This window comes from Montipora capricornis, chromosome 8 (assembly GCF_036669925.1).
Source record: "Montipora capricornis isolate CH-2021 chromosome 8, ASM3666992v2, whole genome shotgun sequence".
NCBI classification, from domain to species: domain Eukaryota; kingdom Metazoa; phylum Cnidaria; class Anthozoa; order Scleractinia; family Acroporidae; genus Montipora; species Montipora capricornis.
Genome location: NC_090890.1, coordinates 45,599,731 through 45,614,730, shown reverse-complemented (window position 1 = coordinate 45,614,730; position 15,000 = coordinate 45,599,731). Strand labels below are relative to the sequence as shown.

The 15,000-nt window shown below is 36.4% G+C and overlaps 1 protein-coding gene and 1 pseudogene across 3 annotated transcripts in view; one reads left to right on the top strand and one right to left on the bottom strand.

The window, feature by feature from the left end:
• The window catches only part of LOC138060019 (uncharacterized), a 13,662-nt pseudogene extending 9,849 nt beyond the window's left edge, over nt 1–3,813 (top strand).
• LOC138060018 (5-demethoxyubiquinone hydroxylase, mitochondrial-like) overlaps nt 546–15,000 on the bottom strand; it is a 16,400-nt gene continuing 1,945 nt past the window's right edge. Inside the window, exons 2-7 of one of the 3 annotated variants that reach the window (XM_068905695.1) lie at nt 13,603–13,717; nt 11,534–11,622; nt 8,778–8,831; nt 5,024–5,092; nt 4,020–4,108; nt 546–1,765 (exon numbers count right to left, since the gene is read on the bottom strand). In XM_068905695.1, the coding sequence (XP_068761796.1) occupies nt 4,031–4,108; nt 5,024–5,092; nt 8,778–8,831; nt 11,534–11,622; nt 13,603–13,717 (405 nt within the window). In that variant the 3' untranslated portion in view covers nt 546–1,765; nt 4,020–4,030. Of the gene's footprint in view, nt 1,766–3,780; nt 4,109–5,023; nt 5,093–8,777; nt 8,836–11,533; nt 11,623–13,602; nt 13,718–15,000 lie in introns of those variants that run through there. The other 2 variants (XM_068905694.1, XM_068905696.1) reach the window with 2 other exon arrangements.

The following is a 15,000-nucleotide window of genomic DNA, read 5'->3' as shown; positions in this document are numbered from 1 at the left end:
CTCATGTTTTGCATATGTAATAAGCTATGTTCACAAGCTGAAATTTTAAGCTAGTGAGTAAATGACATCACTTTTCCCTAGTTCCAACCCTCTGAGGTCCAATCAGTGAGTTTGGAACGTGAGCAATGGCGGACCGTGAAATCCAAAACTTACATTCAAAGTATTAAATAGTCTTTGGATAAAAATCAAAGCTCAAAATTGTGCCAGTCAATTGTTAAGCAAGCTCAATTTCGAAATTTAGGAAGGAAAAAAGGAAGTGATTTTTTTTTTATCATAGTAGCACTTTATAAGTTCTCTTTTCTTCTAAATCTGCTTGTTGTCCTCCCTAAAATGCCCCTTGAAGGGGATGACTAAATTCATTAAGTCATATATCAAATATTAATCGTTATGATTGCTAAAAATTTGCCCGTAGAAAGTGAAGGATAGAGAGATTGCCAGCAATTATCACTTGGTACAGACATTCCCTTTCAACGTCTCCTCAGACATCATCATCTCACTAAAACACGACTGTAAGCAGTTTAAAGTCACCAGTGAAGACTACCAGGTATGTATGTATCTTTTAATATTTTTTAAAAACTTATAATGAACATTAAATTGCACATAAAAAATCCCTGAAGCTGTCCCCATTGATGAGTAAAATCACCTGATGTTAGACAGAGTAAAATCTATAAGTATCACTCTTAGCATTGAAAGGGTTAAAGGTGACATTGTCACTCAATATATATTATCTTGTTATTTGCAGACTGGGAGGTCCATTATTTGGGAAAAACTGTGCCAGAGGTCTTGGTCCATACTCAAGACCACAGGCACAGTATTACCCAATATCGAGCAAATAAAGTGTTTATTTTTTCCTACCGGATCGCTGTGAAAGGGCCTAAAATGTCTGTTACGTGACAGAAATTGATGTTCATGAAAAAGTCCTGAGCACACGGCTTGAAATAAAGTTGAGTAATGAGCTTCAAATCAAAGCAACACACATTCACATTACATTAAATAACATTGTTTACAACACTTTTATGCTGTTACAAAAGGCTTGAAACGTTGCTAAAGTTGGAAATCTCGAAGTGGCCCGTACTCAGGGTTCGGATGGGAAATTACGGGCCGCTGGAGCACTTGCAATTAACCAATCAGATTCAAGGATTGAGGATTCTGGACAGCTGAGATTAGCTGGAGAAAAAAATAACTATACAATCATGCATGCATGCCTGCAGATTACCTCCCCTCTCTCATACTCACAATCAAAAAATTAGAGTAGGCAGGTCATGACCAAAATAATAAATGCCATGTCGCAGTTTTGTTTTACTTAGTTTATTATAAAGGAGCTATCATTAATAAATTATGTGGGAACATTATCTACAGTACATGTATTGGAAAACAGCATTCTCTCAAGAGAAACTGACAAAATTTAAATAATAACTTGCTATAAAGACTACTTGTATTCTAGACTAATTGGGGCAGGGCTGCAAGAATTCTTGCCTTCTTACACTGCTCCAGGTCTGGAAATTATGTCATTTATTCGATAAACTATAAGGATTACACTGTCAGAAAATGATGGAAGGAGGTGTCTTATATTGCACAAATTACTTTCCTGTATGACTGTTAGGCCATTAATCTTTTTCTCTGCATTTCCACCAACAGGAGGTTGACTATGAAATCATTGAGAAGCTTGACCAGTTTTGGTTTGTGATTGAGTTTCATTTGCAACATTTGGGCACCAAAGCTGACCAGTTTGTTGGATATGTCTGCATGGAGCCGAAAAATCTCCCTGCAGGAGAAAAGTGTCCAGTAAACAAGAAATTCAATCTTGGCATCACAGAAGACTTTGAGTTGAAGGTTAGTCTTGGACAAAAGCCACTGATCAGTATGTGATACAATAAATGCCAACCCCAAAACCTTGCAAAATCAGGAAAAAGGGATCAAACTTCAACCCCCGACCCAAACTTCACAACAGTCTGAGGTACTATTGGTTCTCAACAAGTATGGTCCAGGATGCTACACTGTAACAATGCATAAGAATAATAATAATAATTAATAATAATAATAATAATAATTATTATTATTATTATTATTAATTAACCAACAAAATATCTCCACTCTAAACTTGTCATGCAGAATTTTTTAGAATCAAGAATTAATAACCTCACAGTAAAAAATATTATTCAAATTGATAATTATGTTGAGGTCGGTAACATTCCTATTGAATTTAGATGGTTGGGTAATTCATGATTTAGGGGTAGTTTGACTGTGAAACCTATTCATGTATGTGCAATTAATGTTGTCCTCAAAATTGTTAGTTTTTTGAGTATCTCAGCTTAGTAAAGGGTAGTTTCAGAATGTAAAATCAAACTTGTAGAAATTTATTTGACAACGTGCTTTTCGTGCTATTTCCAGAAGCCATGGAGTCATTGTGCAGAATTGGGAAAGCAATGTGCGGCAGAAAATAGTACTTCAAAATGTGTGATATCTGATTTTGCATTGCGGAAGGACATTTGTGAAAAACTGGATGGAACTATATATGCAAGTCACAACTGGCGAGATGTTGCTGGGCATCTTGGTGTTTTTCCTGCTGACGAAATAAAGTCCATTGAAAACAAAGCACACAGAAGTCTTAACTTTTCACCAATGGCTTACATTCTTTCTGTTTGGGAACAAAGAGATCCTTCTTGCTGCATTGAAAGGCTTGTCAGCATCTTGAAGGAGATCCAAAGACATGATATTGTTATGGATCTTGGGTTTCCTGAGGACTTAGAAAGCCCATAAATTCTTTGTACTGATGGGTTAGCCAGATATTACGAGGGATGAGCAATACTAATAGCACCTGTACGAACAGGTTTTCCAAATACAACTTTCTCTTTTTGCAATCAACTGTTTCAATATGCATATAAAATGGAAATCGTAAAGTCACTGTTACAAGTTCAAATTTCCTTTCAGACCTTGAATGAAGTTAGAAGAGGCAAAGTGTGTGGTTGTTGTCGCTGCTAACTCAAACTTCTTACTGGTACATCAAAGCACTCAAAAGTCTGAACTTTTCTGGTGTCAAAATTCCACCCGTCTGTATAACAAATTACCTTAAGTTAACAAGCCTCAAAGGAGAGGTTTTAAGTCAGCAATTTTCACAATTATTATTTTGCTTTTGGTTAACTTAAAAACATACTAAAAGACCAGCTTTTTAAAGCAAGCAGATGACAGTTTCACAATAAGTATTGGCTTTTTGGGCCTTAAAAGTTATCGGGCCTTTTGAGCACACCTGTATGCTGTGGGGCACAGTTTTGCCTCTTTACTTGAAACCAAGTCCAATAGCCCAATTTCGATATACACATTTAGAGGACAAAGACAAAAGAAAGTGGATGATATGATAACATCTTTCACATTCATTGCAACTTGTTTCTACTGTTTTTGTCCTCTCTGCCTCACTATCAAGCTGAATATTGATATTTCAAAAATGGCCTATTTAAGAGCCTGTTCACAGTTACAATTACCTGGTATGCAACTAATGGTTTGCTTAAGGTACTGACCATAAAGGCCAGAAAGGACAAAAACAAATAATACTGCTGTATTAACAGAAGCGTACCGGTAGATTAGAACACCTGTGAAGTCTTTTGAGTGATAATTTTTTTTACACTTGTATAGTTGATTTCTTCTTATGAGAATTTAATTTTTGTATATCTACACAAGGTTTTTGGCCATAGATCACAGCGAGCATGTCAGCTTTTTTAGCGACAAAAGATCTCTAAATATCTTGCAGTACATTTTTTTATTTGTATCAAATACGTGGTGTAACATCGAAAGAATAAACTTTATTTGTACAATGTATTCACATCGTCTGCCTCTCCTTTACAGTCTCTTAGAGAGAGAACAGGTTTTTAGTATAATAGTGGCCAAACCTTGGCTCATACAACCCTTTTGGCAATTCTTGTTTTAATGTTTTAATTTAGCGTCCTCACAAAAATTCTTGTAACAGGAGCCAGCTGATCCTTGGCAAAGCATCATGAATGCAAATATTAAGACAGCCAACATACATGGCTTGATCTTATATCCTCTCTGATAACCATATTGCCGCTTTGCAACCTGTTTGGATAACTGTTGATAAGGTTTCATACATAGGTGCCTACAAAGGAAACAACAAACCAGTTTTTTCAAACTGGCCAGATTTAGTGTTTTACTCTGTCTTATGCCAGACAATTTTTTTCTCGTCAATGGGTTAAAAAAACTATTTCCCCATTAAAAAAGTCAACAAAACAAAGTCAATTACTGTATGATAGCAGTTTCATCAAGCTGCAGCTTCTGGTGACACACACATGTAACAAGAGGAGAAGGTTCAATATCTAAATGTTACAGTGCTGTATGCAAGCATAATGCACATGATGATGACAAATGTTCTTAATTTTTGGTAATGATAAACCACAACTAAACCTTTGGAAACTCATTAATAAGTCACAAATGAAACAACCTATCAGATTACCAATAAAATGTTGTGAACATGCATTAGCTTTAAAAACTGATAATGCACTAAAAAGCATATTACCTTGTTTATCTTGTATGCAAAATGTTCTCTCATATTTTAAACCTTTGTTCGGACTCCAGAGGGACACGCAATAAACTACTGTATCAAGGTCATGTTTTATCGGGTCTTAAACCACTTGGTGTCACCAATAAACCACTCCTGCTTGTTTCTTTAACAGTACATAAACCAATTCAATGTCCAGTTCAATAATCTGACTATTAATTTTACATTTACACTAAAATACAAATGGGACAATGCAAACATTTTGAGTGATTTTGTAAATTTAACATAACATAACAAACAAAAGGAGTGTCTCTCTTTAAAAGCACAAATCCCTGGTTTTAACTGGATCCCTGATGCTCAAATTTAAGGCCATTGGCTGGTCTTTCATCATTTAAAACACGGCACACTGCCACATTTGGGTTCTGTTTGACCCCTACTCTCATCTGAGATCTTTTTCAGCTGTCTGCAGGATACATTACTTTGAACAGTGCAGAAATATTACAACTGTTACATTACTTTGTCTGCGTCATGCTCTTCTCCAATATGAAGGTGCTCTAGCTCCTCATCTCGAAACTTTTGTATAGTCTACAGTTGGGAATAAACCATCAAGAGTAAAGTATTATTATCATCATCATCATCATCATCATCATCATTATTAAAGTGCTAGTATGACCAAAAGATCAATCCTTCTTTTTTTGTACTTCAAAACTACCATTCATTAACTAAACACCAAGTGACCAAAGTGTTATCCCTTGATGTCAAAGACACCTGTATTTTCCTAGTTAAAGGGGCTTTGTCACAAAAAATGATGTAATTTCATGATGCCAAAAATGCCCAAATAGAGGAATGAAGCATTGGAATAACCACTTAAAACCGATGAACAACATAAAAGAAATACAGCAAAAGGAAAGAGAAGCACGGACGGACACAAATGGACCAAGATTGAAACAGATTGCATTTGGGTATTAAATCTTGAAAAAGTCAGCCCAACATTTCTCAAGTTTTTGGCAAATGGCTGAGATAAAGGCCGTTTTTGCTCAGAATCATTTTAATTGTGATGTCACAATAATTTTTCAGTAAAGGAATTCCCCACACTGTAAAACTGAAATCAACAAAATTTGTTGATTTCAGTTTTACAGTTTTTATTAGTGCTCCAGCGCTAGAAGACTAGATTATTAATGCAAATCAAATCAAATGATTTGAGGCATGAGGCACTCATCTGAGAAATGCTCTTTGCAGATGATGCTGCGTTAGTGGCTCACAATAATTAAGAGTTTCAAAACCGTGGAACCGCTTCCCACATTGAAGCCTACAAAGACTTCAGAATGACCATTGTATGAAAGATAACAGCGTGAAGAAAACAACTATATTAATTAAGCCAAGACACTAAAACTCAACCAACAATCGATATCAACAGTGACTGACAATCATTCCATCCACAGCATGACCATTCCAGGGGTGGGGGTAGGGGGTGAAAGGTACCAGTACCAATTAGCTGAAACAACCCAAACCTTTACAAAAATGGTAAAAGTTAAGAATCCGATCCGACCAACGTGTCGGCCAATGCGTCGGTCGACACACCACCAACACACTACCGATGCATCGGCCAACACTTAACCGTCACGTTGGTCGACACACTACCAACACGTTGGTCGACACATTACCGACATGTTGGTCGAAATACTTACTCTTAAGAATTTTGTTAGTTCTTTCAGTTGGAAGCAAGAGCAACTTCATAAGGAATAACAAAAACATGATAGGCAAATAGCCGCCATTCTTAACTTTTACCGACCACAAAAATGCTAACCTTAGGCCTAAATAAACACTATCATGCTTTAGGTAATGTTTAGGCCTAAGGTTTACTGTTAGCATTTTTGTAAAGGTTTGGGTTGTTTCAGCTATGGTACCCTTCATCTCCTACCCCCACCTCCTACCCCTCAGCCACTACCCCCATCCCCAGGATAGTCAATGATGCTGTTCCATCCATCCTGAAACAAACAGACGCATCGGCTGCACAACCACAACTCCTGCTAAACTGACCAAGAGGGTGTCCGACAATGACAAACTCACCACAAGAACAGAAAATTAATGGCCATTTACAAAGCATGTGTTCTAAGCACCCTCTTGTATGGAAGTGAATCACGGACCTTGTACTCAAAGCAAGAAAAAAGGCTCAACACTTTCCACCTACGTAACCTTCGGTTTATATGCTGCACAACAAGTTGTCAGACAGACGGAATAACAAGGTCCTCACAATGGCTGGAATACCAAGCATTTACACCTTTTTACAGCAGTGATACCTGTGCTGCCTTGGTCACGTTTCCAAGATAAAAGATGGCAGGATTTCCAAAGACCTGCTACAATTTATGATGAACTGGCCATTGGAAAAAGATCAATAATGGTCGTCAACATCAAAGTTTCAAAGATGTGTGCAAGAAAGACAGGAATTGCAAATTCAATTCATTTGATAGACTTAAAGTGGTACTATGATCAAATTTTCCCCCTGGATTTTTTGAGTGTATCCATAGAATTCCATAAAAGAACAAAAACGCAATTTACCGTTTGCAAATATCTGCATTAGTGCCGGAGAGATTGAAGTTGGAAGAATGGGCAAAATATGCAAATGAGATGAGTGATGACGTCATACAATCAACCCAATATTATATTGAGTATATCAATAGAGCTAACTTGGCCAATTTGCAGCGCAGACCATTGAAACTTGGTAGTCTAATAGTTCTACAAGAAACACACCTATGGCTATAAAAAACTCTGTTCCCATGGCAACTCACTCTTTTCCAGTCCTCACCCACTTGATTTCACTATGTTAGTGATTTTCAGCTTGAAAAATGTTAAACAAGGCCACAAACTCAAGCTGACATTTATATGCTAGCTGGATCATGCATATGAAGTGCTGTTAGCAAATATCAAAATGGATGCCAAAGGTGACCAGGAAAGCTTTTAATATGGGGGAGGTCTGGAACCCAGTATGATGCCATGGTAACAGAACTGTTAAGTTTATATTGTGGAGAACATTTAGTCGAATCTTACTGCAAAAAATCAAAAATTCCTGATACAAATTGGCTGAGATATCTCTGTTCATCATATTTGAACAAAACTGGGTTGAGAGTTAAGAACGTCATCACTTGGCTAACTTGCATAATTATAAAAACGTTAATATCTCTGGCACAAAAACAGATATTTGAAAATAGTAAACATCATTTTTCTTCTCACGCAGACTACTTGTTTTATGTTTCAAAATGGCTTAGATAGGAAAGATTCGATTTTCGTCAGAGTACCCCTTTGAGACTTTGAGCAATGGGAAAACCTTGCACATGATTGCTCACTACTGTGGACAAGACAAACCCTGAACAACAACTTCATAATGGGAGAGGAGAAAATCCAAAATCAATGGCTACAGACGAAAAAAGGCATGGTACAAAATATATCAAGAACAAAAAAGAGACAGTGTGACTGGAAGTCCAGAAGCTGTGGAAAGGACTGTCATTCCCACATCGGTCTTCACAGCCACGTCAGATGCTGCTTCAGTGTTACCTGAACCCAGAGGCACAGATTCATGGCCACTTGTGACCAATGGATTAAAATATTATTATTAAATTTTTGATCTCAGATATGGCAGTTCCGGCTTTCTGATTGGTTCGCTCAGTCTCAAATATCAGCTCATATACCAGATGACCTAATATGGAAACTGATTGGCTTTAATTTTCAAGTGTCCAAGCGTTCAGATTTTAATTAATAAAACTATAAGAAAACAATATTCCATTCATGCTTATTGGTTACTGGTTATACCCAATTTTGCCTCTTTGCTCATGGAGTAATTTGTTAAAATAATATTATTTTCATGAGGAATTCTGTCACTTCAAATTATATCCTTTTTCAAGATGACTAGATGGACAAGTCAGAGCTCCCATTATCATGACAAATTGTGCAATTAGCATGTCTCTTTTTGCTAGATATACATTCAGTGGAAAAATTCACTCAAAAGAAGGAACAATTGTAAAATATATTATTTGTCACAACACTGGATGACCCAAACCTCTTTCTAATCAAGTTCATTCATTGAGACATACATGTAGCTATGAACATGTATGTGATTAGTAAACTATACAACAATATCAAGAATAATGGTTCGAAACCACACGTGAAGCCAAGCTGGCCGGCCACATAAAATACATATGATTCCCTAGCATGTGTTCCCTTCCAAAAATAGACTATTAGATTACTGCATGATCAAAGCCTTTAATTCACTTACATCTAGTAATTGCTTATTTTCATCAGTCACTCCTTCTGTTAATAATTCTCTCAGCTGACTGGAGTAAAAAAATTACAAATAAGATTATGCCATTATCACCTACTGTGCATAATTTATCTATCACATGCTAATTATACAATGTACAACATGTACATGTGTCATCACATCTTGATGGTTTCCTCTTATCAAGGTACCTCTGTCAAGATAAAATTTAAATTGTATAACTTTGTATACAATACTTAGGCAGAGCAGTCCCTACCAAACTCTCATTAATTTGCAAGTTATCATCATGATGATTTTCTTTTAGAATGATATTATACTGTATGTACATGTTGTAGTTCAATTTGAACTTTGGTACAATTTGTTTTTGAACTGGTACAGAATATATTGAACTGGTACAATTTTAATTGTACTGGTGCAAAAACAGTGAAAATAGTTAAATGTCTGTTGAACACAAAGAACACACTTCATTGATAACAGCTGTTTGCCATTCATTTACGTTCAAGAGGTTACTGAAATAAGGTTTGCTGAGCATTCAGAGCAGGACAGAAATAGCAAGACTTGTTGGAAATACTTAACAGTCTGGTTTGACCAAGAATAACATGAGTGGTTTTAAGCACTAGTTTACACAATTTAAGCCTAAACACTTGTTCTAGAATGGTTAGCTTTTATTTACAGTCATGATGTACTAAACATAAACATTAAAAATTTATTTTAAAGTCTGTTCATTTAGTGTATGTGGTGACAAGGGCTAAGGATTGCTTCTTGGCTTAACATCAAGTTACCATGAGTGTATCAGTCCTTCTGTTGGTTTGGATTAGTTTTATCATGTCGTGTGTACAATTCATTTTGCAGACTATAACAGCAATACATGAATTAATATCACTGTTTCAAGAAGACAAGAAATAAAGTGCAGAAATCTTACAATTATTTAATTTTGTCATTAAATTAATAAAATAGCATTTTGAGATTAGTGTCTTGTAGATTAGTGCCTTGTTTTGTTTTTCCAAATCAAGATATCTCAATGAGTAGTATAGGGGAACCTTAGCACCAATCAGCAGTTTTTCATCTATAACCCATTTGCTTTTTTGCATCCTGCTGTAAAAGATGTTTTGGTAGAGAAATCTAGTTTCACATTAGCGGCAATACAAGGATAGAATCGCGGGGGTGTGATCAGAGTGTTAACTTTGCCATACTCTGTCACAATTCTTACATATCCACTCTTCAATTTCGATGATTTGACCCAAGAGCATATTGGGGTGAAAAGGGTTGATCTTGTCTACTTTGTTTATTTTTATTGCCACCATGTCCGAAATCTTAAATTTCGGTTGTTTTTGTGCTTGCTTTCTTGTTTGCTGGTGATAGTCTTCTGCTGTTCGTGCAATGGACATAAACTTATGAACAACTTTACAAGTCAAACGCTTACTTCTGAATAGTTTTCATTCTCCCATTTACTTGTGATTTGACGTCCTCTATGTGCTGTTCTTTGGTGTGCTAAGATTAGAGTGTCGTAGAGTTTACTCTTTGGGATAACAGTTTTTCTGTCAGGTGTTTGCAGTTTTCGGAGCAACTTCAGAATACCCCGCCACAGCTAACCACTATTGTTTCCCCTATGCGGCATCTTTTGAAGAACGAGACTTCATACAATAGAGCCTATTCTTATTCAATGAAATGCAAATAAGTGGCAGGTTATTCTGAAGTTTAGCCCAGTTTTCCTGGGTGGTATGTCCATTTCTTTCTTCACAATGTCTTTAGTTGTGACTGAGATAGTTTGCCTTCCGTTTCTCTCGAATCACTACTCGATTTTTCACTTTGAAATTTCAAGTATTCATTGCTTCATTGTAAAATTGATCTTCGATAAACATGGTTAGTCGTGATGTATTTCGCTTCTGCTTTTGCTTAAAGTCATCTAATCATTGATAAAATATTCCGTGATACACAAGGCATTGTCGAGCTGTTTTCTTCCAACGAAACTTGCGAAGTCTAAATGTGAATAAATTGAAGTTTGGACCGAAAGTGGTCTGGGATGAATAATAAAATATTTGGACAGAGAGTGGCCTGGGATGAATATTAAAATCTTCAATTATTATAAATTACATGTATCATGGTAAGTTTGCATGATCTGCTTGTGTGGTCAAGTGGATAAGAGAGTGGACAACAGATCCAGAGGTAGGGAGTTCAAGTTCAAGTTCGGGTGAGTAAAAAAGAAAGTCTTGAGTATCCTGTGTAGAGTCTGTCATAGAAGGAGAGGGCATAAGGGTATGCAAGGAGGGTCACCTGCAAAATAAGGGGGGATAGAACTGTGAAACAACGGGGGGTGGGATAGAGGTGATGGGGAAGATGAGGGGGGGGGGGGGGTAGGAAAATAGAAGAAAAGAAAGAAATAACATGTTTTTTTTAGACCCCCTAAAAACCACGCCCTTGTTTTTCAACTACACCCCAAAAAAAGGAAAATCCCTTTTTTAGACAGTTGATAAAAATAAACCAATACAATTAAAATTGTACCAGTTCAAACTATTTTGTACCAGTTCAATATATTCTGTACCAGTTCAGAAAAATATTGTACCAAAGGAACAAATTGTACTACAACATACACACTGTGATCTTCTAATTTGCTATTATATTTGACGACCATGACATTACTGCTTTCTCTGCAAGACAGGCCATGCATTACTAAATGTTCAAAGTTAGTTATCAACTAACAATAGTACATTATTTATTAATGAGTCAATTGCTTTATAGTGAAGTGATAATACTTGCTTATCATAATGTTCACTGATTGTTTCCTCCACTGCAACTGTGCAAGCCATCGCAGCTTCCTTTCCCAGCAATGCTGTTCCTGCACCTGGATGTGTGAAATGACATGAAATTAATGCCAACTCATTACAGGCCTAACAGGAACACTTTCCTCCAGGACTTGTCAACCAATACGTGTAGTTGCATGGAGAGTAAACGTTATTCTCTATTTACTATAAAATAATGATAGTACTGTAATATAAATGGATCCATCACCCTGTTTGCTGATGGCGCGGTATTAAATCCACTCTTCACACCCTAAAAATGGCAGTATATCATCTGAATGAATTCCAATCTTGTGAAAATTCATGTTCATACCTGATTAACCCATAATGAAATGGTGGCCCACCCTGACAAATCAGTAACCCGTAAGGCTGGAACACAACATGCATTAAAGATGGTGCATGAAGTGGACATTTACTTGCTATAAAAAAAACCACGGGGGGGGGGGGGCTCCCATATGGAACAGACAGGGATGCTTGTGACCCCTAAAGGAGACTAATCTGGGCGTGGCTTAAGGAAATTTTGACCCCTAACAACAAGTTAAAAAGAAAATTTGACTTCTGTTTCTCTTTGTGTAATTCTGTGTTTCTTCGTGGAATCATAAAGGAGACCTTGGCGGCTTAAAATATTGACGCTTTGCCCGGAACATCCTAAGCGAGACCAAAATCCAAAATTTACACCACTAAGCGAGACGACGAGCATCCCCATCTGTTTCATATTGGAGTCCCCCCCAGGGAAAAACACTAGTTAAAGGAAGTTTCATCCGTACATGTCAAATATCTGGCGGTAGTGGGTGACAGTTCATTAAGCTAGTCATCTCATATAGATTACATTTGCAAGAAATAACTATCCTAAGTTAAAACTTTTAAACAGATTGTCAAGTTTCCTCAGTTCTGATGTTCTTTTTAAGATCTACAAGGCCACTATGCTTCCTATCTTTGACTACGGTTGTATTGTGTGGATGGACTGCACCAAAAAATTGTCTGGAAAGCTCGACAGACTGCAAAATCAACAACTTGTAAATGGCCACGATGCTTCATATCGTTGACTATGGTTGTATTGAGTGGATGGACGGCACCAAAAAATTGTCTGGAAAGCTGGATTAAAGCCGCAAAATCAGGCTCTATGAAATATACCGGAACAAAGTAAAGATAGAAGATATTGTTCACAGGTTTTACCTGATAAGTTAAGAATCCTGTGGCTTTACGCTTGTAGACATTTTTGTCCTTACTTTTAAAATTGTAAACAACATAGATTGTAAGCTGTCCCAGACAGTTGCAGGGTAAACTAACTAAAAGGATTAATCAACATGGAAGGTCCCTGAGAGACTCTTCAATATTAGCCAAATCATCAACTGGTGAAAAGACTTTTGAGTTCTCAGCAGCAAGGGACTTGGACATGTTACCCAAGGAAATTAGGGAACTGGAAGGCATAAACACATTCAGATCTAAAGTTTATAAGTTTCTTATTGAAAATGATAAGTTAGAGCAATCATAGATACTCAAGGACTTACAGTGTAATTACAGTATTTAACCTTAATTTTACAATGTATGTTTAGTTATCAATTGTTATAGTACTGTTTTTAATAACTATGTACATTACATGTAGGTGAAGTAATAAATGTATTCTATTGCACCATGGGTTAAATTAACCCATGGTGCAATAGAATATAAATTGCTCTACCTAATGTACATTATACATGTCCATATGGTTGCCTAATGAACCATCTGATCCATCACATTGCAGTTTAAATAAAGTATTTATTAATATTATTATTATCACTATCATCATCATCATCATCATCATCATCATTATTATTATCATTATCATTATCATTATCATTATCATCATCTTATGTCCAATTTTCAATTGGTTTTTTCTTTTCTCTCAACCATGTTTCACTCTCTAGAAGTGGTTATTACTTGATTGTAAAGATCATTATCACACCTTTCGATAAAATGCAGACTCCTGACCTCTGTGGACAACTTTCAATATTGACAACGTAAGGGAAATGTCCCCTTATTACCTAATAGATATCCTGCAATATTCCAGAGTGGTATAAGAACTGTGGGTCGAACTCTGTTGTTAGCTACAATCTGCTCAAATGTTTGAAGATGTTCCTTTTCTTGATCCCACATGTGCTGCCAACCAAATAAAGAAAAATTTAAAATTCAAAGCTGACAATAAGTGCTAACTTAACAGAGAGGACCAGGCCCACTTATTTCTAAGGGGTATATTTACATGAGACCAGGATGAATTCAGACCAGCATGAGTTTGTACATCAGCCTCCATGCATTTCTCTTTATGCATTTATGGAAGACCAGCCTGGCAATGAACCCAGACCAGTCTGACTTCATCTCGGTTGTACCAAGACGAAAAATTGTTGTACTGGTCTAAGTTTGTACCATTCTTATGTAAATGACAACAAATCTCAGTCTGGGACCAGAAATTTCAAGCCAATATGCTTTGGGATGACAGCTATTATATTTGTTAGACAAAACATACATGTATCATTTCGTCCCGGTTCCATGTAAACAGCTGCAAAAATTTCATGCCAGTACAACATCATACCGGTCTGAGCTTGTCCCAGTCTCATGTAAATAGGGACTTTTAGCAACAACAATGGCGATGGCAATGAGAATGTCTAAAATTTGCTTATTTAGAGGGCAAAAAAAAAATAGTTTTGCACGCCCTGCATGTGCGTTTTTACATTTTTGTCCATTTCTTTGCCGTCGTCAGCAAAACAACAACATGAGATAACCAAACTTCAGGTTTTATGGAGGACTTCAGCATTTGGAGATAAATTTTCATTTTCTCCCCAAAATTAAGCGTGACTTATATCAGTTTCATTCTTAAGGGACTACCACACCATTGTCATGTTAAAAAGCTTGGAAGAGTCACATTTAAGTGATTACAATAACACAAATTTATGTTTTGTTATGATGATCTCGTTGCTGTTGTCGATGTCATTGCTAAAGCTCCCTAATACACTGTACCCCCTAAGGAGGCTGGGTTGATGCAGTGTTGGAGCACTTGCCTGGGTTTCACTCACAGATTCAACCTGAGGGCTGTCATCTCTCTCTCCTGGATAATCCAGGATACTTCAGATTTTGGATTGAATCTCCCGATCTCAAGATTACGATCTGAAATCTCCCGATTAATCACTGAAGTTTCTCATCCATTTCTAGTGAGAATCAACTTTAAAATACTTTGTGTTTTTTGAGTTATTTTAATTTAACATGGATAGTAACAAAATTCAAATGTTCATTTTCCTCATCAACTCTGGCGTGAGCTGAACAACATAAAATTAAAAAAAGAACAACAATCCAAATGTATAGATTGTGTTTCATAAAAAGAAGATAACAATGATAAATACAAGAAAAAATTACATAGAAAACTATAATAGAGTTTTCAATTTCACTTT